The sequence below is a fragment of the Lepisosteus platostomus genome, chromosome 19, assembly GCF_059453375.1.
Source record: "Lepisosteus platostomus isolate fLepPlt1 chromosome 19, fLepPlt1.hap1, whole genome shotgun sequence".
NCBI lineage: Eukaryota > Metazoa > Chordata > Actinopteri > Semionotiformes > Lepisosteidae > Lepisosteus > Lepisosteus platostomus.
This window is the reverse complement of record NC_142629.1, coordinates 11,061,656-11,086,918: the sequence shown is the minus strand read 5'-3', so window position 1 is coordinate 11,086,918 and position 25,263 is coordinate 11,061,656. Positions and strand designations below refer to the sequence as shown.

At 39.1% G+C, this 25,263-nt stretch overlaps 2 protein-coding genes across 3 annotated transcripts in view; both read right to left on the bottom strand.

Moving 5' to 3' along the window:
* Positions 1 to 7,348, bottom strand: part of LOC148645088 (ADP-ribosylation factor-binding protein GGA1-like) — a 20,436-nt gene extending 13,088 nt beyond the window's left edge. The window contains exons 1-5 of the mRNA XM_088612752.1: positions 7,200 to 7,348; positions 5,165 to 5,249; positions 3,140 to 3,215; positions 1,340 to 1,438; positions 231 to 354 (exon numbers count right to left, since the gene is read on the bottom strand). Coding sequence (XP_088468878.1) covers positions 231 to 354; positions 1,340 to 1,438; positions 3,140 to 3,215; positions 5,165 to 5,249; positions 7,200 to 7,242 — 427 coding nt within the window. The 5' untranslated portion in view covers positions 7,243 to 7,348. The remainder of the gene's footprint in view (positions 1 to 230; positions 355 to 1,339; positions 1,439 to 3,139; positions 3,216 to 5,164; positions 5,250 to 7,199) is intronic.
* On the bottom strand, positions 5,165 to 25,263 carry ears2 (glutamyl-tRNA synthetase 2, mitochondrial). 2 transcript variants are annotated; one of them, XM_088612755.1, is made up of 10 exons: positions 24,885 to 25,263; positions 19,001 to 19,156; positions 18,702 to 18,891; positions 16,048 to 16,520; positions 15,358 to 15,466; positions 14,705 to 14,858; positions 12,387 to 12,517; positions 10,938 to 11,073; positions 9,043 to 9,127; positions 5,165 to 5,249 (listed from the first exon to the last, which is right to left on the bottom strand). In XM_088612755.1, exons 1-9 carry the CDS (start codon positions 25,159 to 25,161, stop codon positions 9,044 to 9,046), a joined length of 1,710 nt encoding a protein of 569 aa, XP_088468881.1. In that variant the 5' UTR covers positions 25,162 to 25,263; the 3' UTR covers positions 5,165 to 5,249; position 9,043. The 2 variants fall into 2 exon arrangements, with proteins under 2 accessions (XP_088468881.1, XP_088468879.1); XM_088612753.1 differs by lacking the exon at positions 5,165 to 5,249 and adding an exon at positions 8,504 to 8,932.

Sequence of the window (25,263 nt, the reverse complement as noted above, 5' to 3'; positions counted from 1 at the left end):
AGTGCATGAATTGAACTACTTTAACACCTGAACCACTCTTGACTGCAGTATCTGGGTTCTGAGAGACATTCAGGCTTAAACAGGACTTGCTGAAACTTTAGAAAGGACACTGCAACAGGAGGAAATCTCTCCCACAATCAAAAGGATAAGCTACTTCATTAAGTAAAGCAAATTTGATTAAACAGGAGACAGAAATCTGCTAATTGAATAACATATTGTGCTCTACACACCTTGTTTCTTTAGCATGTGATAGGCCTCCTTCATTTTCACTTCATCAGGCAGCCACACGGTCCAGCCATATAAGACTTCTGCCACCCTGGACTTTACATTCTCTGCGCTGCACATTCCCAGATACTATCAGAGCAATGTACAAGAAGCGCCAAGAAAGAGAGAAAATATTTTAGCAAATGATACATGAAAAGCAGGGATCCACAATCCACAATCCACAGTACGTAAAGTGCAGGAACACTTCAAGGATTTGCTTTGGGTTCAGGGATGATGTAGCCAAATGAGAAGGGCTCCTCATTATCCTGAATGTTGATTGAGTTTTGTTCTCCCAGCTGTAGAAGTTCAAGCTCAGCAAAACCACTTGTTTCTAGGGAGGAGTGGAGAAGACCGCTAAGTAATGATTCTTTTCTACTGGCCAAGCATCTTCAAGATTCCACTGGACACTGACACCGGAAACTGTATCAGTCCTCCAGCTGGCTCCTATGTCTCACTGTTCCTGTTCTGGATGTGAAATGTGCAGGGTGGAGTGACAGCAAAGGTCCTAAAGCAGAGATATTCACTCTTGGTCCACGAGGGCCGCAGTACACTAGATTTTATTCTGCAGCTAACTTAAAATTAGCAGTGAGTGAAGATCTGGACTTCACTCCTGGTCCCAGAAGCACTGAGTAATCCAGACCGATGAAGTGAACAATGGATTCCAATCAAGTCGTGAAGGATCCATGGTAGAATGAAAAACAGAAGACAGGGTGACCCTATAGGACCAGGAGTGAATATCAGTGTTGTAAATTTATGTTTTCTTGGTCCTATGTGATCACTAATGCACTAAAGAGGTGTTGTACAGAACAGCAGAAGCCAAATCAAAATTGGTTAAGGAACTGTAATTTTTTGTTCTTAAAAAAAATAAAACCACATCAAATGTAGCAGAATTGCAAGAATGAATTTTATAGTAATAGAAGGCACTGCTGATTCCCCCAAAAACCTTTAAAAAGATGGATGACAACAACTGTTCATGATCCAGTTCAAACAACATCTGTATGTCTCTAATGTCACACTTTTAATTGATAGCTTTATTAGGACTTGCCAGCAAAACACTGATTATCCTTTTTTTTACCTTTGGAGATAAAACTTTGATTAATTCATTCAGGAAACGGAACTTCCCAGCTTCATTGTGAAATCTCTTGCCACAGTTATTCATGCAAGCCTCCAGCACCTAACAAGGATCGGAAATAAAATGGATTGGTTTGCACATAATTCATTACACGTATATCCTGACTCCCACATAAATACAAAGAATGAAATTGCAATGGCAAGGTAGAGCTTAGAAATTCTACTGAGTTGCTTTATGAAACCTAGTGATACCTAGAAGGAGACTGTAAGAACAATTTAAAATAATTTATCTGTGACTTCCAGAAAAATCTCTTAGACTATATCTACTGCAGTGCTATTCCACATCTATAAAAGAGAAGACATATAAGCTTATTAGCTATGCACAAACTCTGGTGCAGGAGATGACTTAGGTGAAGAAGAACATCGCCCATTATATGCATTAGGGAAAAAATAACTTTACTCTCGTAAAGTTTAAAAACTATACTCTCGTACTGGCTATACTCTGGTAGACTTGTTAGAAAACGTTTCTATTTTATAAAATATTCTGTTTCACATTCAGCAACTGAAATTCCCTATTCAACCAGGAAGTAACATTAGTCTCTCAAACAAAAAAGCTTTGTCGCAGCCAATGATTTTGGGCACTGTAGTTGGAGAAAACATGTGGGTTTTTGTCCTTCATGATTTTCCTTTATGTAGTACAATATGACAGAGGTCACAATGAGGTGGAACATTGACAAGTATGATATTGTGAGACCTCATGTACTGTAGTTTACTATAGAGTACATGGTCTACAGCATATACAAGAAAACACGCAACTCACATTTTCTTAAAATTCCATATTTGCTACTTTCTTTTTAGTTCTCATTTCTTTCTCATTATTTTTTCTTGTTTGCATGTCGTTTTCATACTGAAGGTTCTACTAAGAACATGAGAAGGGGTGGAGTCTTTTAAACCCTCTTGCTAATCTTATCCACTAGTTGCTATACAATATCAGACTCGAATCCAGCTGTATCTCGAAAGATTCCAGAGCATCCAATTCAGAGCTTTGGCTGGATAGCTTGTACCATATGCCTGTAAACAAAAAATTTTGAATAGCCTATGCTTAACATAGTTAATTGCTGCTCTTAATTTTCTCTTGTGACCTCGGGAAGTAATACATACTGTTTCGTGTCTAGATTTTAAGTCTATGCTTAATGCCATAGTTTCAGAATAGTTTCCTTGAAGTTTGATTTCTTTGAAGAATTTTTCATTTTTCAATTCAAACAGCATTCTATTTTTTAAGTTTCAAATTGTGTATATTGTTGTTTAATATATACAGAATATGTTGATTCAGTGTATCAAATTCTATTTCAGATTCAAAGTTTGATCAAATAAAAAATAATCATTAAAATGTTGTATGTTTGTGTTTTAGCAGTGATTGAAAACTAGCTTTTGTGCTTTTTTATCTGTTCTTTTAAAATAAATGTAGCATTGTTGCTCTATATATACTGAGTAAGCCATCTTTTTTCTGTTTTAAATACTTTTGTTTGGGTGTTCATTAGTTTTTTTGTGTCTTGTGTACTTGTATCACACTCATATTGTCAGTTTACTGTATGTCCCTTATTTTTGTACATGTCCATTCAAAACCCTCTCCCATATTATTGCTTTCAGGTACTGTTTTTTACTAGGCGTTACTAATAGATGGCATTTGTATGTCAGTCAAGATGCAGATACATCTGTCACAAAAGCTTCTTTTTCTACTTATGCCTTTCAGAACTTTGATTTTTAGACTTTGATACTTCATTTAGTGCACAACAAATTTCACCGTCAGGGCCTGCAGGGCTTCCTTCTCCTGAGGAGACTGAATCTTGTGAGCCAAAAGCCGAAGAGCAATCTGTGGCCTGTGAGAAGAGAACATGCTATTAATTGCAGTTTTGCTCATTTCAGCTTTTGTCAAAATGCTTTCAAACCACCGTTAGACTTGCATCATACAACAAGGCACTAAGAAAAACGAGATGAGTTATAAATGCTGAAACGTATTCTTACCCTGTGTTACCCTTCTTACCCTAAACTTTACAGCCCTGCCTCAAAAATAAAAACCCAAAGAGAAAGGGCCCTATCCCAACATTTCAAATAATAATAAAATAATTATAACAAAAATAAAGCCATTCAATTTTGAATCAGTTCTTAATACCATCCAGAGAAAAGCCTTTCAAAATGTTATGACGAGCAATAACATATAAGTATAGCAACCATTGGATTGATCTGAATTATTCTGATGTGACATTTCTGAATAAGCACAAGAAGAATGACTTTTAATTTATCTTAGAACAATCTTTGCCAAAATATCTTCTTTCTATTGTATACATTTGAAAGTACAGTAAGAGCACAGTGATCAATGTATTCAAGTCGTGTCTACAGATGCTGTCTATCACATTGAATGAAGGTTGTAGTGAGCCAGAGCCTAGCTCTGAAGCACAGACAGCAAGGTGGGACAGGACCACTGACAGTGACCCCCCCCCCCCCCCATCTGGTTGGGATACCAGTTCATTTCAGGACCATGGAAAAAGAGACAATTTAGAGAGCCTATAAAGGCTTTATGGGACACATGCAAACTACATACTGATCATATTAGAACTACCTAATTATTTGGTGCTATTAAGTATCGGAAATCTGTAAAACTGTAGCTCTCTCAGGATTAGAAAAACAGATCCTGTATGATTCCCTGTTATTGCTTTAGACGTGATTGTCAAATCTGCTGTAAAAGGGGGAACATCAAAACAGATCACAAATAAAGCTTCACAGGATGCACAATGGGTCCCTTATTCAATGGAGTTCATAACAAAAGTTTGGGAGGAATGACAACAACCAAGTTCAATTAGACTCATCTATCAGTAATTTGTAATCATTCCTGGTGTGATTTCGTCACCTAAAACATTATAAATGCTGTATGTGTTTCCCTTCTCTCCCTCGCATATGTCTTTTTGCATCCCACCTCCACCTCTGCAACTGCCTTGGTCACTCCTAACTCTTCACGGGGGTCCCAGTCTCCTCATCCTATTAACATCAGGAGGTTAGCCCTCAGCTTAGCAGGTTGAGCCACATGTTTTACTAAACACTCCATAATCCTTTCAGTATAGCTTATTCTTAGATGTTGTTACTCCTAGTGAAAAATTCTTAAGTGCTTAAATCCCCTTTGCTTCAGTGTTTTGAATATTGAACAATTAATGCTCATGATAAATCATTTTCTTGTGTTTGTGGCCCGTCTTGGTGCAGGTTTTACCAGTGTCATTTGTTCCTGTTGAAATAATATGTCACATGTTGACTAACATCTCTGTGCTCTTATCTCCTTTCCTGATCAATGAAGCTGCAACCACCAGTTAAGTTCTTTGAGACTTTTGTAAACATGGAAAAGCAGAAGTCTCGCATAAAACCTGTTTTAGGTTTTAGAAAACAGAGGAAATGATCAGGTGATCAGCAAACTGCTGTTGTTACAGAGCAACTGCCTTGCAGAGAGATCTTTCAGAAAATGTGGGGTGCCCTACATGAGGATGTCTGACAGACAATATTTTTATAGCACAATGACTAAAGCACAGACAGCATGACAGTATACTGTACCTAAACACAGACTGAAAATTAAATCTAACAAACATTTCAATAAAACACAATTCCTTTTAATGTCCTGTTATACTTGTGATGCATAAACACAGAAAAATGCACCAGTACTATTGCAGTAATATTGTTGCCATTACATAAACATATATTCTAGAGTTCACTATTGAGTTTAACATGTGCTATAAGTATTTGCTATCAGCAGGTGATTTATTGTTCTTTTACTGTATATACTCACCCTTCAAGTTCTTTGTTAATACTCTCATAAAATCCCTGTATACAGTCCCATCTCTCCCTCTCATTACTGGGGTTTGTTGCTTTATCTGGAAACAATGGAACACTCATGGGTTAAAATTTATATGGGCACAGACTGGCATTCTAAATCAAGATTAGGCAAGTGTTGCATACATAGTTTATTTGTGGCTGGTACAAAATCTGTCATCTCTCAGACATCTTCCAGACCCCTTAATCCGCACAGTGCACTGCCAGGAGAACTAATCCGGCGAATCCAAAGATTGGCAATGTAACCCAGTGGATCTGCAATGCTGTTCAAGCTCAAGCCATACAGGCATGCTCTAGTGTCCTCCCCAAAAGCACTATGTCTCACAAACTAAAGCTTGTAACCTGACAGGTCTTTGTATTTTTTATAACTCTGTAAAAAAGTAGCCTGCTTAACTGCCAAATCATGTACATGCAAATATCTAGCAACACTGTGTTATGGTAATAGAGTTCAGTGGCAAAGAACATACTGCAGACGTGATGTCACCCCCTTGAAACCCATTCAATATGGAATTCTCCTATAGCAGAGGACCTGGGGTTTGAGTGTAGTAGGGTTCACTGCTGTCAAGGGTGTGCATGCTCAGAACCCACCAGTGAACAGAGCAGAGCTGCACCAGTCACACTATCTAACTATCTAACAGAAACATTTGAAGCAACAGGACACAAGATCATCTTATCTACTGTATGCTCAAAAGATAAATGCCACAGTCATACATGATACTTTTTCTAAAAGCTTTACAAACAGTAGGTTACATTTTCACAGCAGCAATACATGAAAATTTCTCATCACTACCAGGCTAAAGGTTAGGTTGAGTAACACCTACTTTACCTGCCTTCTCTACTTTACCAATTAGAGTTTAACAATTCACAAGTATTTTAAATACATTTTAAATACTCAAACTGTAAAAACTAAACAATATCACAGCTTGAATGTAGAAATGTGAAAGATGTAAAGACTAAGCAGGGACTGATTTCATGCTCAAAAGAAAAACAACTTAACATTACAGTTGTGGTGCCTTGTTCCTAAAGAAGAATCGCTGAAGAAGGATCCACAGCTGAAACATTGTGTTTTTTAAGCTTTATACTTTTCACAGTGGAACTGACCTCTACTTATTCCTTAACAAGACACTCATTATAATACAGCATCCTTATACCCACCGTATTATACGGAGCTGCTGTTGTATGGCTGAAGCGCTCTTTCATATATTGCTTTTGCAGAGATCTCTATCATTTTCCTGTGTTAACACGGAAAAAAACTGCAGCCGGTACTGCAGCTGTGCAGTACTAACACCAATGAACATCAGTAACTGGCAGTAATTTCTCCCATTAACACAAAAAACATGTGCACAACGAAAACATAAATAATTAGCAGAGCGGCTGTCTTTGAGTTAACTACACTGATCCTTAATGTATCAAATCGATTTTAAGAGGTTTTCCGTTTAGCCTGACCCAAAAAGTATCAACGCATGACGACGTTTAGCGCAACAGCAGAAGGCTCTGCTGTCTGCGGATACGAAGGGCTTTGCACAGACCCGTTTGAACACATGACAGCACCGTCCTTCTCTGAAACTTCCTGTTTTTGAAAATACACACTTTTTAATCTAAAGGTGATACTAGCGTTTGCAATGGCAATCTTTATATTATATTGTTATTGCGTGCTGTTATAAAATAAAATCAGTTTTAACACACCACAAATCTCAATTCAACAGCGTAAACAATATGAAATAAACTTAAAAGCTTTTATGAGATTCTACTGTCTCTATCTGAAAACATGAAAAAAGATAAATTTGAGACTGTAAACGACAGTAGTGTTTAATTATAAATCTTCAGTTTTTAATTGTTGCTTTGACGTTTCCTAGCTGCATATTAATTTTTAAAAAGTTGGCATCGCACGTAAAACTGACATTACAAAACGACGGACAAAATGTGAGGTTTCTCCGAGCAGGGACGTGCTCCACACACAACCCTTTATTTTCAGTCATGTTAAAACTTACTGAGCCAAGATTCTAAAGTTTCTCCCCCTTCATCAGCCGCCATGTCCCTCACAGACCACTGCTTACTGTGGACAAACCGTGCTGTACCTTTAATTCGGGCAGTGTCAGTTTGAACTCTAGAGACAGCCCGGAGGCACTTGACAGAACATGTGACGCTGAGTTCATACTTATCTACTTGGGAAGTACCGGAAAAGCATTTTTTTCATATAAAAAAAATCTTCGTTTGTTTGATGAAAGCTCTAATGGTTCTTCGCAATTTCTGTTGCTCGTAGGCATGAGGATGGATTTTTCACACCTGTGTTGTGATGATAATGTGTGCAACAGCAATTATTTTTTAAAAAGAAAACCGTTCCCTTGATGATCTTTAAAGTGTGTAAAAGACAATAAGACTATAACCGAGTCGCTTTCACACTGTTTTTGTCAGTTGTAAGTAGTGGGACAGGGTTTGAGTGTTAGACCACAGCGGGCATGTTTTTTAATTATGCAAATGACAACAAAAGACTCCAAAACTCACTAGGATTGCCGTAGCCACCCTCAGGATCTCCTAGTTCAGCTTCACTCATGGTCAGTCCAGGTCGGACAAATCACTGACAACATTAATCCAGTGGAACTATTTTGAGTAAAACCGCAAAATACAAACCAGAGGTCACAAGTGGAAACTGCTGTATGTGGAAGTGTATAAAAAACTAAGAATGTGAGGCACTTGTTTAACACAAAGGGTTTCGTGTGGAACAAGCTACCCAACCATATACAGTAGTTTAAGCCAAGACCCTGTCATCCTTCAAGAAAGGGCTGGATGAGACCCTTAGCTCAATAATGTACTACCAAATGAGCTAAATGGGCCAAATGGCTTTCTCTCATTTCTTAACCATTCTTAAGACTTTTAAAAGCAACTGCCTATGGTCATATTCACCATTAAAAATTGGTTCCTTAGCAGACTATATCAAAAGAATAGTGTCAAATGCCTTAATTCAGGTATTTGTAAAAAACAAAATTATTCTGTTATGCTTTTGTGTTCATTAAATATTTCATTCAAAATCTCAACAGCAAAAAACTTCAGGGCTCAGCCCCTTAATACATGCTGGGCATTAAGACTGCAGCTTATTTGCGGATATTATGGCTGCAAATTCACTGTCAAGCTGACCTTCTACTGAATGTAGGTTTACATGCTTGAGTATGACTGCTGTAACTGGTAAAACAGAGTAATGGCACACAGTTTTTGAAATACACAGAACTCAACCGCATTCATGAGCACAATCGTGTTTTTCTCTATAGTGATTTTTTAACAAACAACACAATCTGCATTTATTTTCCTTACAATTTTTATTTAAATACAGAAACTGGAGAATTTACATCTATTTACATCTTGTTATAATAAAAAATAAATTCAAAAGGAAATATTTGCAAAGCCTTATATACAGTATTAAACCAAAGGTGATGCTGTTAATCCATCCATCCATTTTCTAACTGAACTCATTCAGTTCATCTAACATGGCAGGGCACTTACAGATACACACATAAAGACTCTTCCCAGAAGCCAATTAACGGACCAGTATGTTTTTGGACTGTGGGAGGAAACCAATGCAAATACTAATAGATGATATAGTCAGATACAAACTAGATACATACAGCCAGCATCCTAGTCCAGGGTCCCAACGCTGTGAGGCAGCAAGGCTAACCACTGTGCCACCCATGAAGATGTTAATATAAATTCATTTTTGATGATACATACCCTGTATTATAAAAAAAAAATATAGTACAAATTGATTTTTAATTCACACATTAATTTAATTTCAAAATGTCTACAGGATTTATTAAAAACTTCAGAATACAAATCTCTTACATTAGGAGTTCAGTGCTCTCTGTAAACGGTGGCACACTTCTTTTGGTCCCAGAGAGACCATCATTTCAGCAACACTTGGTCCTTGCTACAAAAACATGGAACAAAGTATTGGAGAATTTACTCTCATTTTACAAGGAAAAATATATACACAGATATTTACTGTATCACCAATATGAAATAATACATTTCTTTAATCCAAGACACAAAAAACAACTTTGTTTTCAACTGCAGTAGAAATCAGTAAAGCAGTGATTTCTCTAATGACAATCAAGCTTTTCCGACAATCATAACGAAACGTTTCATGCACCAAAACCAGTTCACTTGTTAATTAAATGTTGCCATGCTAAAAAAAAACTTTCCAATATAAAATAAAGCACTTTAAGTTAAGCAAACTTTTACTCACACAGCCTGCTATGCACCAACACACTATAAAGCTACTGTATGGACTCAAAAATGAGCTACATATATACAGTGCCCTCCAGATTATTGGCACCCTTGGTAAAGATGAGAAAAAAGACTATGAAAAAATGTCTTTTGTGTATCAGCTTGATGTTACACTGAAAATATGAGAGAAATTTAACCTTTCAGAGAGGTAAAATTATTCAAAGAAAAAAATCCTTATAAACAATAAACGGGGTTTAGGTCAGGGGACTGGGATGGCCACTGCAAAAACCTGATTATGTGGTTAGTGAAGAATTGTTGTGTGGATTTGGTGGTATGCTTTGGATCATTGTCCTGGTGGAAGATCCAACCACGACCCAGTCTTGGCCTCCTGGTAAAGGCAGCCAGATTTTCATCTAAAATCTCCTGATATTTGATGGAGACCATGATGCCATGTATCCTAACAAGATTCCCAGGGCCTTTGGAAGAAAAACAGTCCCACAACATCACAGATCCACCACCATACTTCACATTGGGGATTTGGTTATTTTCTGCAAGACCTTGACTCTTTTTACACCAAACCCACCTCTGGTGTTTGTTGCCAAAAAGCTCTATTTTTGTCTCATCTGACCATAGAACCCAGTTCCAATCAAAGTTCCAGTGATGTTTAGCGAACTGCGGTCGCTTACGTTTGCGTTTTGGCAAGCCTTCCAAATAGTTTGTTTGCATGGAGGTGGCATCTTATTGTTGTTTTGGAGACTTGGTGACCCCAGAATGCAACCAACTCCTGCAAATGTCCAACTGTGATCCTTGAAGAAAGTTTTGCCTCTCAAGCCATCCTTCTCACTGTGCATGGGGGCAAAGTACACTTGTGTCCTCTTCCAGGCAGGTTCATCATAGTTCCAGTTGTTTGAAACTTCTTAATTATTGCCCTAATAGTGGAACTGGGTATTTTCAGGTGTGAAGATTTTTTTTATAACCATTGCCTGATTTATGAAGGTCAACAACGTTTTGTCTTATTTAATTTGTGTATTCTATGATCTTCCCCATGTTGATGGATGACTAAGGGTGTTTGGCCTGTGTGTCACCTCATATTTATACTCCAGTGAAACAAGAAGTCATGAATGACAACTTAAGAGTTCCTAAAGACTCAGATGTGCTTAAAAAAGGTATAATATGAATGGGAATATATGTCAATTAAGATTTTATTCATAGAAATTTCTAGGGGTGCCAATAATTGTGACGTGTTTTTGAGAACAATATTTATTTGTTCATGTTTTTTTTTTCTTTTAATAATTTTACCACATCTTTACCAAGGGTGCCAATAATTCTGGAGGGCACTGTATTTAGATTACGTTTAAATATAATATATAACATTTATTTTTAGTATGTTGTTGATACCTTTTTAATAAATGGTTCACCAAGACCTACACTAAAGATCAATTAATTAATAGAAGCACCATACGGAGGGTCACCAAGGGGAGATAATCAATAGAACATGCTTTTAAAATTACCTTTTGTCCACTAAGTGCTAGTCGGAGAAACTTCATCATAGCACTATATTTAGTTTCCTTTGTCCTTTTTTGCAATGCCTTCAATTCCAAGTTAAGGTGTTCTGGGCTAAAGTCTGCAGTCTGGTTCTGAATTAATCTGCCACAAAGCACAATACAGGAAACGTCACTTAACGGGATAGAAATGCAATAATACAGTAGAATTTAAAATTAACTGTGTGATAAAAGACCATCATTTTAATTTCTTCACACATGTTAATTTGAATAGAAGCCAGAAAAAACAATTTCTTCATAATCCCTAAAACTACATTGATCTGAAAACATTTGATTACTGTTTATAAGCATTGTGTTGTTTGTTTTTTTCCACACTTCCTATTATTTATGTAATGTTTCCATTTATGTGACGAACGGTTCTTAAAAGGCCCAGTTCACCAGTTTATAATACAAAAGAAAGGAAAGTTCCTGGGACAAACCAATCAATACTTAATTGCCTAAAAGTGTACAAAATGACCAGCTAACTTTGTGGACTGGATTTCCTAATGCCCTGAGCAAACTGTTTCGGCTATTGACCTTATATTTTTGGATCCTAATGCTTCACTTAATAAAAATGTTATCTGTAGTGATGGAAGATTTCTAGAAATGGCACAACGTCACTGGAAGACCAAAATATCGCTCTGTCAGAAAGGAAAAGCAAGCAACAACTTTTAATCATCTCGTTCATTTTTTGTAATTTGCACCAGCAAATACACTTAGAATCATCAGAATCGATTTTGTAGTTAAATTCCAAATAACTTTCAATAAAGAAGTTAAAACCTTTTATCCTGGAGGATACAAATAGGCAAAGTTTTAACACTATGCATGTGATTTGTCATGACCCAATGGAAGCACGCCACACATTCACAATGAGGCCATATAACACTTTAATAATGACTGGCACTGTCAAACACTGACTGCTCCCTTCATACAACTGACCAATCTGAAAGAAGCCATTTGTTGAAAAAAGCCTAGATTACTGCATCAGGGTTTCATCTTGCTGCATGAGAATGCCAAGCCTGCCACTCCTCTGAATGTTAATGGCATTACAGATGGAAACTGTGGTGCCACCCACCTCACAGCCTGGATCTGATATTCACAAGTGAAGGCAAAGTCTTGGCTCCAGGAGCTTGTTAAGGATTTCTGCCACGCTGGACTCAGTATGTTGGGGGTAATGGGACAAACACGTGGAAGCCATGTGGATCTCTATCATTGTTTTTTTACTGGCTATACATGTAGCATTCTATGATGTGTGCATGAACACATTTCCACCTCGTTACTCTGATTATTAAATAACTGTCATACAATTATTAAATAACTCAATAACAACTCTCATGCAATAGAATTATTGCAGGGTACAGCTCTGATTCCTGAAATTATAGCCTGTGCTCGGAATCTGCTTTCTCATTATATACTTACTCCAGAATTAGTGTGATAATACTTTCAGCTTCCACAGAAATATCCTGTAACTGTTCTCGTGAAACACAGGGCCGCAGCCACAGGTAGGAGTATGAGGGAGACACCAGGTCTTGAATACAAGTTATGTGTCCCTGAAAAAAATATAGAACAAAAAATATTTAATTATATTTATTTCTGCATACGAACATCACTGCTCAAACTATTCACAAAGGCCTCATAATACATATCACTCAGAACAAACACATCACACAGAACAGGCAAGCATTAGACTGGTTCAAAATCCTAAAACCATCTCACAGATTCTTTGGAGGAACAGAATGGCAATAAATTGTTTTATCACTCAAAAGTAGCTTCTGTCTAAATCCTATAAATGCGGAGCTCCTCCTAAACACATGAGGAGGTTTCTAAGTTATGACAAGTGTATTATTACTACTTATGTAAGATATGTAAGATAGAAGCACAAATGAAAGTGCTTTGTTGCACAGACTTATGAAAATGAAGAAGTAACAGCAAAGATTGCAAATTGCTTCTCAGAGCATCCCTTCATCCATTTAAGAAAAACTTCTTTCAAACAATTAAAATGTACAGATTGCCCAATTTTCAACCAATGCAATATGTAGTGCAGAGTATATTAATATTAAAGTTTCATACATCTACTTAAACATTTTGATTTTTGTCAAAGTTGTCTTCAATTGTCTTTCCCTACAGAAGCAAAAGAAAACTAAAGGTCTGCAGTAAAGGTCTGCATGCTTGAGAAGCCAAAACAAACTGTAGAATACTAAAAGGGCATCAGTGTAACTTTTTTATAATGAAGAGGCAATGCTGCTTTTTATCGTCTATTGTTAACCGTCGCTAAAACTACAGGGCTGGAAATGGTTAATGAAATATGTTCTTTACCTTCAGGTTCTCTGCCAGGATAAGGCTAGAAAGGGGCATTTCAAAAAAACTGAATAGAGCTCTGATGAAAACTCAAGAGCCTTTGTATTCACAATCAAGAGTCTTGGTACCAGTTATAACTACTGTGAAACTGTACTTCATTTTGGACTGAAAAACTGAAAAAGCAAATTCAGTACTGCTATTGAATAGAAGAACTAAACTTTCTTAATGCTGTGTCCACATTTATGTGCTGCACTTAATTACAAAAAAACAGAAGCTAGACTGTCAATCTCATGCTCATGATCTCATGATCTGTTCCCACATAGTAAGAAAAAAAATAATGAATTATAAAAACTACCACATTACGTTGGAATGTTTTCTAAAAGCCAACACCACCAAAACAACTACATATTGCAAAGTAACTCTAACTCTGTCAGCCTTATGCACAAGGCCTACGTGTTGCTGACCACCTGACAAAAACTGCCCCCTGATTAATTTCAGTAGACCAAGATTCTTGCTTCATTTAACTTTTGTTGATGCCTCTAATTATTAGTCATTATCACTCTAAAGCCTATTTTAATAAACAACCAAAGGAAAAAATATTATTTATTTGCACACAATTTCTTCAATGCATTATCAAGCATCAGCCCACTAACTTGCACAAGAGCCTAAGGCCCATAAAACTTTAAATGAATCAAAGTTCTGAGGAATGGGATATATTTCAGATACGCTCATATTTAGTGAAAATAAGTCAATCACCTAAATACTGAAACAAAGTTCAATTTCCAAAGACTCACATGCCTGATCTGTTCTGTATTTGTATGCCACAACCTACCGTAATTTAATTCTCATCTTAGTCTGTTAGCATTTGTGTCCTGGTAATTGCCAGAAACATCCCATGACTTTGTAAATTAAATCCAGAAGAGTTCCAGAGAAGTTTTTCATTGTTATGAGGAATTCCCCAACAGCAGGCTACATTCTAAACCACTCTGTCACATTTGTAATCTGGTTTTATCAGAAAAGAAACAAAAATCTTTCACACCACTTTCCAGAATTCAAAACTGTTTAACCGAATAATCTAAAAATATTAAAGCAATACTTAATAATATACTGTAACAACATATTAAAGCAAATAAAGGTTGTAAAAGGCTGTGCTGGAACTTTTCCGTATAAAATCACCATTTCCCTTTTGTCATAGACAGCCACTGAACCATGTGGCACAGCCCCCAGGCTTAATTTCTGCAAAATGCAATTTCTCTGTTGCAGGCTTGTCCCTTCCAGGCATCTTTCTTTCCTTTGTATATCTTGACCCAGAGCTTTTTTTACTGTGATCGAAGACCTGAAGGAATCCTCTGTTTAATTTTTTCAGAGTTTATATTTAAAAAAGTATAATTACAGTATGATTAAACACTAAAGACAACCAGACAGATTTTAAAAAAAACCTTTCGCAACTGAAGAATGCGCTCAATGTATTCACTATCCAAAACATCCTTATCATGTATCTGCTCGCCATATGCCTGCATTAAGTAACTCTGTAGATCTTTAACAAGCTTGTGTTGCTTGTCATCATCACTGATTCTCTGGAACAGATGAATCCTGCAGAGAAAAAGGGAGAAATTTGTGGTTAAAATCAATTGTGAATGACCTAAATTATGAGGTATGTATTCTTTTTAGAATTGCTATCTATAGTTTGATTTTAATGCTCTTAAAAAAGAAAGACCTACGCTGGAACAGGAATGGAGGAACACTGGGCTATATTTGAATGTGTGCGCCAAATATACTGCAACCAACTGCTCTTTTCTCACCACTTTCCCAGATTTACAAGATCATTTACCCAATCATTGAATTTTGCTGTGGTGTTGGGCCCTGTGCAATCTCAGTAAGGGCCTGTTTGGCACAAGGAGAAAAGTAAACATATAATAACGGAGCCCTGTGCTTGACTCCAGCCAATGTTTGTTGCCCCTTTCATATGTACAGTACATTTATAAACAATGTTATTGCATAGAAAGAATTTAACTGATACAATCAGTGTACATTTCTAAAGCAGAGAACTAAAGGAACTGAAAACTAGTAGCTTCCTCATCAATCCACACACCTATTAAATTCGGGAAGTTTCTCCAGATCCAGCAAAGCAGAATGGGTTGTTAGTTTTGTAGCATCAAATTCAGCAATCATTTCATCCAATGTTCTCCCCAGCCGATTTTCTGTAAAATCAGTAAGAAGATGGATAAAAAAACTAAAAACTGAAGAAACTGCAAAGGTCTTTTAAGAAAGATTACTAGATTAAAAGTATTACTACACCGCCTAGTGGCCAACCTGTAAGATGCAATTGGCTTAATATTTAAGTTCAAAATTAAACATTCTCCACTCCATTCCATACCATGTTACTTGCCACATATATATATAGTTATTAATATAACTAAATGTAATAATAATTGTATAACTGATTATGAATACTTACAATGCTTATAGATTGCATTCTATAAAAAGAAAAGCAGTTGAAAGATGGCACGTTTCTTAATCTAACATATTTCTTGCTACAAATTCTGCATGAATTAAAAATGCAAAGTTGCGCAACTGAGAACTAAACCTTCTTCTCAAATGTGATTTTTTGTTGAATGTTTTTACTGCAGATTCTCAAGTAATAAAAATAATATATTCTACATCCAATGAAGAATAACATTTCACTACAGGCTAACTAGCATACCAAGGGTCACACTGTATAAAACTATGTGTCTTTCCTTTGTACAGATTACAGATCATAGAGAAAACAAAATGGACGTACGCACAAATCCCGATCCACAATTGGTGATCATGTCAAGCAGAGCCTCAGGTAAATACCCTAACTTGGCAAAATGCTCTATAAAGATATCGCCCTGCCGCTTGGAGAGCTTGCTACCATCTTTGTTCAGCAGCAGAGGCAGGTGTGCAAAAGAAGGTGGCTCCCAGTTAAAAGCCTTGTAGAGCAGCAGATGTTTGGATGTGGAGATGAGCCACTCTGTCCCTCTCAGAATGTGGGTGATCATCATGTGATGGTCGTCCACTACATTGGCCAAATGGTAGGTGGGGAAGCCATCCGTTTTCAGGATCACCGGGTCCCCCTCCACGGCTGCTACCTCATGCCTATTCCACCCAAACACCATGTCCTGGAAGGGCTCCACTCCCTCCTGCAGGCGGAACCTGATCACGTGAGGCTGCTTCTGCATAAGCTTTTCCTTTACCTGATCCGGATCCAGGTGTCTGCACCTGTTATCATACCTAAAACAAATACAAGCTGTTACACAAGGCCTCCAATTATGCAGTCATTCCCAGCAGACCCACATGGATGCTACTAATATCCCATTCAGAATGTCCTGCTCTGATGTGCTCCTGTGCAAGGCAGTAGTACACACCCAGGCCTCATAGCTTCGCATCCCTGAGACCTAAAGAAACTCTTGGTCAATTTAAGGACTGATAAAACCTACTGTACTGTATTGCTTTCACAGCATCTGATATGCAATAAGCTACACTTACTTCTGTTAAACGTTTGACTTAACTGAAGCAAATGTAGCTTTGTACCATTTGATTAAATTAAAAAGATGTTGTTGGTGTCAGCTGTTCCAGCAAAAAACTGCACTTCAACTACCTATGCATGTTTTTATTGTGGATTTCTTCTTAAATAATATGCAGCGTCATTAATAGAAATTCTTGTATATGAAGGGGGAAAATATATATTTACATCCATTTCAAATTGCAGAAATTGCAAATAAAACGGTCTTGGTGAAAACGAAATGCCCTTATGGGGGGTTATAAACTTTGTTCCCCATTTGTCTGCATTCATGAAAAATAAAAGGTCCAGTTACCATTTCCCAATTAAAGTATACAGTAGTTGTGGTATTTAGTAAGGAGATCATACATATGTATACACATATGAGCAACATATGACAGACAAGAAGAATAGTGTCATATGGTGAGGGACTGTCTAAGAAGTGTTCACAGGTGCTTATTCTTACTGTGCAGCACCAAATGTCAAAGGTAAATCACTCCAAACTGGTGGATTAAGGTGATCAGAGGCCCCTAGGCTACACATTGTGTAGACCCCCCCTACCCATCGAATTACCAGAAAAAAGCGAGTGAAAATACTGTAATAATTCAGTGACGCGCTCGGAGTAAGAGCCTGCTACTGCCAATTCAAACGGAATATGATGTGGCACACACACTACTATAGCTTCTAATGTAAGTACAGCAATGCAACCAATAAATCGGATTCACAGCCAATCTACAAGCTGGTTTGTCATCATTATCGACGTTGTTGTGGTGTGCACACAGCCTAGAGCTAGCTGCAGCTAACCTATCAACTATGGTTGTTGTAGCACTGGCTGCAACGTTAGCCATAGACCCAGGGTTGGGGTCTGGCTCAGGCTCACTGGATGACAATCAAGCAGACTTGAAATAATCAGTTAATTTGGGGATTTTTTTAGATAAAGTAAGACAAGATCACTTTATTAGCCCTATACAATTTCTTGCATTAGGAATTAGTCTTTTCGTATACTCCAGCTTGCTTTCCAAGAGACACAGACAGGGAGAGAAGCTTGGAGTCAGAGCGCAGGGTCAGCCATTGTACAGCGCCCCTAGAGCAGTTGGGGTTAAGAGCCTTGCTCAGGAGTACGGAGTCCAACGGAGTAGGATTCCTCTGCGGCTGCGGGATTTGAACCAGCAACCTTCCAGCCACCAGCGCAGATCGTTAGCCACAGTGCCGCCCCTCCGATCTTAAGTAGATCTTGCTTACGCTGCTCTTTTCACTGCCGTGCTTTTCGTTTTTGCGCCCCACTATTATATTGTAATGAATACGGACGTCATACAGTTTGTATGAGCTGGTTGCTGCGTGAAACACTGCCCTCTACCCCACTGCGCATAACAGGGATGTTGGCCGCCCGGGCTGACGAAGGTCTTACCTCAGCTGGCAATACCCCTGTTGAGCAACAGCAGAGACCCTGGTTCGAGCCCATGCAGTGAGGGGCGAACTGAGGCAGGAGTGGCGAGGGCACATGCCATAGAACCTGAACTCACTAGAATATCTTCTATCACACATGTTGATGCTAGCCACCGTAAACTTGCACCAGAGATGACACACTGAGTAATACAACAGTGATATAAAATCCGCAAAAATAAATTTGAACTACAAGCCCATTGCATCTAACCAATCATCAATCCACAAATTATTCACAAAAGTTTTTATGGACCAATGGGGGCGCAGAGGTCCATTACAAAAATAATCATAACAATAATTCTGGCCAATCAGGACCCCTGTTCAATCTTGGCCCTAGGCTACAGCCTATGACAGCCTGTTCGTTAATCTACTCCAGCCAACCTGCAAAGATAGAAAACAGAAAATAGAAAAATAACTGCTGACTCCTCAAGTTTAAAAAAAAAAAAAACTGATCTGTTTCCACCACTTACCGTGGGGTCTGTCTGTTCCTGATGGCCTCCTTTTTCAACAGCTCCAATCGCTGAGGGCTGCAGAAGCAGTAATAGGCGGCTCCTTTTGCCACTAAGGCCTGTGCAGCCTCCTGATAGAGCTCCAGCCTCTGGGACTGCTGGTAAGGTCCGAATGGGCCTCCCTTATGTGGGCTCTCATCAGGTGGTATCCCTGCCCAACACAGGACACACATGCTACTGCGTGGAACATCTAGGGGTAAAGGAGGGCTTTGACTAAACAGCACAACTGCTGCGTGTATGTAACGCCAGACATGCATTACCTGCCCACTCCAGCATGTCCTCGATCCTGTCCGCTGCCTCAGGGACCAGTCTGCTTTGATCTGTGTCTTCCAGTCTCAGCACAAACCTGCCCCCGTGCTTTTTAGCAAAGATGTAATTATAGAGAGCAGTGCGCAATCCTCCCAGGTGTAGGAAACCTGCAGCAGAAATTAAAGCTGATTGCGTCTGCATATCAGTGTCACACATATCCATAGCATGGTCTTAATTCTGTTTCCGTTTTCCATATAATGTAAGTATGCATATAACGGAACAATACGTACCACACTGCAGAGTGCAATTAAAATGTATGTAAGCAGCTTTATTTAAAGCATTTCACATACTCCAAAGTAATTAGTGGATTATAAACAGGAATAAAACATATAAACGAGGCTGAAGTTGGTTTCTTATTCGTATTTTTTTCATTCCACCTTATGTGTTATGTCGCCTTTCGCCTGTAAATGGTTCTCTTCGGTCAGTACTAATCTGGATGGAATACTGTAGACATCCTCAGTGAAAGGGAATATACAAATAAATGGTGACTGTCCAAATTGTATTTTTGTATGGAATATATTGAAGAAAATCGCAAACCAATTTTAAAAACTCACAATAACACAAACTTACACTGGGAAAAGGTTTTATTACAAATGTAAGCAATAATTTACATTTTTCTGAAAAACAAAAAACAAAAACAAAACAGACCCTATGGACATGGCATGTGAGGATTTATAGTCAACAAAATAGCACACCTTTTGCTGATTTGCTTTGTCCCTCCTTTCTCATTACCAAAACATGTTAATATTCCAACACTAAGGTAAGAGAGACAAAACCACTCATTATGTAAATTTGTAATTACAACATGACATGTTAAAGTATATAGAAAACCTAGATCAGGACAGGCTGATTGCAATTCGTAGTGATTTGTCATTATCTTACTATCTGAATGAAAAATATTTTTTCAGTGATTATGACACTTCGGTATGACATTAAATATGCTTCAATGCCAGAATAAATAATCATGGAAAAAATGGCCACAGTGGACATTCATAGTTGTGTATATAGCGAAGAGGCAGCTTGTGACGTTTTACACACAGTTACAGCTGGACTGCAAACGCAACACCCTAGCGCTTTCATGGCTATCTCAGGGGACTTTAATCACATTTCTCTTTCTACTACCCTGCCTACTTTCCACTAGTTTGTTAACTGCTCTACTAGGTAAAATAAGACACTTGACTTACTGTATGCCAATGTTAAGGAAGCCTGTAGCTCTACTGCCCTTCCCCACTTTGGCAGATCAGATCACAACCTTGTCCTACTTACACCACTATACAACCCCATTGTCCATCGCCAACCTGTGACCATGGGGACTGTGAGGACCTGGTCTCAGGAGGCTATGGAGGATCTACGTGGTGCTCTGGATTCTACAAACTGGGATGTGCTGTGTGAGCCACACAGGGACAACAATGACAGCATGGTGGACTGTCTTACTGACTACATCAACTACATCTAACACCGTTCCTGCCAAAGAAGTACATTGCTCTCTCCAGTAATAAACCCTGGATCGCCAGCGACCTGAAGGCTCTTCTGAATGACAAGAAGAGAGCCTTTAGGAGGGGAGACAGGCAGAAGGTTAAGCATGTACAAAGGGAACTAAAGCAGAAGTTAAGAGTAAGGACCTCCTACAGGAGGAAGGTAGAGGACAAGCTGCAAATGAATAGGATGATGGACGTATGGAGCGGTCTGAGAGAGATCACTGGCTTGAAGCAGACGTGGGGAGTAATAGCGGGGAACCTGGAAATGGCCAATAAACTGAACCATTTCTTTAATAGGTTTGATGCAGGGCCCTCTGCGGCTCACCATTCATTCCCCGACAGCCACTAACCCCCGAAGCCCTCGTAGTTGCGATTGCCCTACACCTCCTCTATTCCCCCACAACCATGGCCACCTACAGCGTAACCCCCAGCCAGCCCCCATAACCAGCCCCCACAGCTGCCTGTCTCCAACACCACCTCCATTAGCACCAGCACTGCTAAGAGCACCATCCCTCAGGCCATGCTAACCATCACAGTTGAACAGGTGAAGAGGCAGCTGAAGAGGGAGGTGGAAAAGCTCTAGAACCAGACGGCATCTGTCCCAGAGTCTTAAGGGCTTGTGCTGAGTTGAGTGGAGTGCTCCATGACCATGGAGAGGCTGGTCTTGGCCCACCTGAGACCCCTGGTTAGTTCATCCCTGGACCCCTTGCAGTTCACCTACCGGCCCCATGTTGGTGTGGATGATGCAATCATTTACATGCCACAAAGGACCTACTCCCACCTGGACAGAGCTGACAGCACTGTGAGGATCTTTGGTTTTATTTCTCCAGTGCCTTCAACACTATACAGTCAGTACTGCTAGGAATGAAACTGGAGGAGATGCAAGTGGGTACCTTCATGATCTCTTGGATTACTGACGGGCAGACCACAGTTTGTGAGACTCCAGAACTATGTGTCTGAACAGGTGGTGAGTAATACAGGGGTTTCTCAGGGGACGGTCCTTTCTCCATTCGTCTTCACTCTCTATACTTCCAACTTTAAGTACAACTCGAAGTCATGCCACCTGCAGAAGTTCTCAGGACTCTGCAATTGTGGGATGTATTGAAGGTGGGCTGGAGACGGACTGCAGAGGAGTGGAATAGCTTTCTGGAGTAGTGTGGGGAGAACGACCTGCAGATCCTGGTGGCTAAGACCAAGGTGTTGGTGGTTGACTTCAGGTGGAAGAAAGCCCAACCTACTCCTGTCTGTATACATGGGAGCACCGTGGAGATGGTTAACTCGTACAAATACCTGGGTATCCACATTGATGACAGACTGGAATGGACCAACAATACTGAGGCCATTAACAGGAAGGGTCAGAGCCTACTTTACTTTTTAAGGAAGCTCAGGTCCTTCAATGTGTGTAGTGAGATGCATCTGATGTTCTACCAGTCTGTCAGAGCGAGTGCCATTTTTTATGCAGTGGTGTGCTGGGGCCTCGCGATTAGAGTGGGGGACACTAATTAGCTGAACAAGCTCATCAAGAAGGCAAGTTCTGTCATTGGGTCTGATCTGGACTCTCTGGAGGTAGTAGCTGAGAGGAGAATGGTGTCCAAATGAATATCCATCATGGACAATGTCTCCCACCCCCTCCATGACATGCTTGTCGGAATGAAGAGCACATTCAGCTGTTCCTACCACGGTGTGACAGGGAGCATTACAGAAGATTATTTGTGCCTACTGCCATAAGACCTTACAACCCAACGTTATGTCTGGGCAGGGGCAACACTGACCTGTTGTGCTTTGTTTTACTGTTCTGTCTACATCTGGTTAATAGAAGTGCAATACATGGAAGTGGAAAGGCAATTTATTTATTATTCACAACTGTGCAATGGTTGCAGTAGTTACCTACTCTGTGCAATATGCTTGAGAGTGTGTGAGATCAATAACGTGTATTACATCTTCCTTGTGTTCGGTATATTCATACTTTTGTTTTGTTTGTGCTTACACCCGAAGAAGGCTCCACAGCCGAAACGTTGCGTTTCCTTCCATCTCTTTTCAGTATGGAATAAACCTTTACTTGTTCCTTTGCAGCCTACGCATGCTGACGCAGCTACCCACCTGATATAAAAGATACCTATAATCACAACAATGAATGTCAACTGTGGGAATTTTTTCCATGATTATTTATTCTGGCATTGAAGCATATTTTATGTCATACTGAAGTGTCATAATCACTGAGAAAATACATTTTTCATTCATAAAGTAAGACAATGACAAATCACTATGAACTGCAGTAAGCCTGTCCTGATCTAGGTTTTCTATATACTTTAACATGTCATGTTCAGAATGTCACAATGCAGAAATGCAACAGTGAAGTGTTGTAAATACAAACGTACATGATGAGTGATTTTGTCTCTCGTACCTTATTGTTGGAATATTAACATGTTTTGGTAATGAGAAAGGAGGGACAAAGCAAATCAGCAAAAGGTGCGCTATTTTGTTGACTATAAATCCTCACATGCCATGTCCATAGGGTCATTTTAAAAATGGTACAATAAATTTTCTTGTACTTCATGATTTTCATAGTCTGTTACATTGTAAGAATTTTGAGACGTCTTTAAAATCAGGAGGGAGGGCCATAGCAATACAGCAAAAATTGCAATCACCATTTGCCAATGTCTTTTCACCAGCTGTGTTCAGAGGGTCGTATTTAAAAAACAGTACAGTAAGTTTTCTTGTACTTCAGGATTTTAAGAGTCATTTTTTATAATCAGGAGGGAGGGCCATAGCAAATAAGCAGAAAGTGCAATCACCATTTGAAAATGTATTCTCTCATGCCACGTTCAGAGGGTTTAGTGTGTCACATTGTCTCTCACACCTCGGCATCAGAATTGTGAGACGATTTTATAATCAGGAGGGAGGGCCATAGCAATCATCAGAAAGTGCAAACAACTTTTCCCAATGCATTCTCTCATGCCATGTTCAGGGGGTCATATTTAAAAAATGGTACAGTAAAAATTCCCATACTGAAGAATTTTGAGAGTCTGTTATACTGTCTCTCACACCTCAGTGTCAGAACTGTGAGACGATTTTATAATCAGGAAGGAGGGCCATTGCAATACAGCAGAAAGTGCAATCAGCTTTTCCCAATGCATTCTCACTTGTCATGTTCAGAGGGTCATATTTAAAAAAAATGGTACAGTAAAATTATCTTTAGTTCAGGATTTTGATAGTCTGTTACATTGTCTCTTATATCTCAGTGTCAGAATTTTGAGACGTTTTTATAACCAGGAGGTAGGTTCATAGCAATAAGCAGAAAGTGCGGTCACCCTTTGCTCATCCTCGGTTAACCATATATTCTCATATGCCATGTTCTAAATGTCCCATTTAATACATCTATATTAAAATGTCTTGTAAAATGCAAGATTTTGAGAATTTTAATGATCAGAAGGCAAGGTCGTGGTAAATATGCAGAAAGTATCAGTGAATTCACGTTTTGCCTTTGTCTTATTTATCCGTTGTCTAACATGCCAGTTTGTGTTATTGTGAGTTTTGAAAATTGGTTTTCAATGATCCACGATTTCAACAAAAATGCAATCTTGACAGTCACAATTTACCAGCAGCCATATCACCCTTCAACTCACAACTGGCAACCCACTGAAGCTAAGCAGGCGTGAGCCTGGTCAGTACCTGGATAGGAGACCTCCTGGGAAAAACTAAGGTTGCTGCTGGAAGAGGTGTTAGTGGGGCCAGCAGGGGGCGCTCACCCTGAGGTCAGTGTGGGTCCTAATGCCCCAGTATAGTGACGGGGACACAATACTGTAAACAGGCGCTGTCCTTTGGATGAGACGTAAAACCGAGGTCCTGAGTCTCCGTGGTCATTTAAAATCCCAGGGCTTTCTCGAAAAGAGTAGGGGTGTAACCCCGGCGTCCTGGCCAAATTTCCCATTGGCCCTTACCAATCATGGCCTAATAATCCCCATCTATGAATTGGCTTCATTACTCTCCTCTCCACTGATGTGTAATGAGCGTTCTGGCGAACTATGGTTTATATTCCCCTTTCCTGAGGATATGTAGAGAAATCCATCCGGATTAGTACATTTAAAAAAAGACTAAAGAACCATCTACAGGCGAAAATGATATAACATCACAGTAACGTACAGGAACGAAAAACGCGAATAAGATTAGCCAACTTCAGCTTCGTAACATATAATACGTATTTTTTTGTTCTTGTTGCAAAATTCTCGTACCGTGGTTTCAGAAAAATTAATAAAAACACTGAACAACATCAGGGCAAATGTTATTACAATAATCTGACCTTGGATCTACACATTTTTGGAATTAACAATACAGCGTCACACATCCACTCGTTTACCTGTAGGACTTGGCGCAAACCGCACCCTCACGTCCCTGCTGTTGGTAGACAAAGACCTCGCGTAACCTCCAGCAGACCCTGCACTGTCGATTGCATCGCCTGCTTCACGCCGGACTGAAGAGGCCTCGGATCCCAATCTTCTTCGGTGTTCTTTTGTCGTCCATATACCCTTCCCAGACCTCGCGCAAGTGCATAAATTGCAGCGTTTTAAAACTGAATAATAGGAAAGTGAACTGCAAAAACGCGTAATGTGAAAAAAAATGCTATATGGTAACATACTGTATTATCAATGTATTGCTGGCACACTCCTCCATGTGTTCCAGAAAATGTTGCATAAAGGTTGGTGAAGCTGTTGGAAGTTAATGGGTCCTGATGCTGT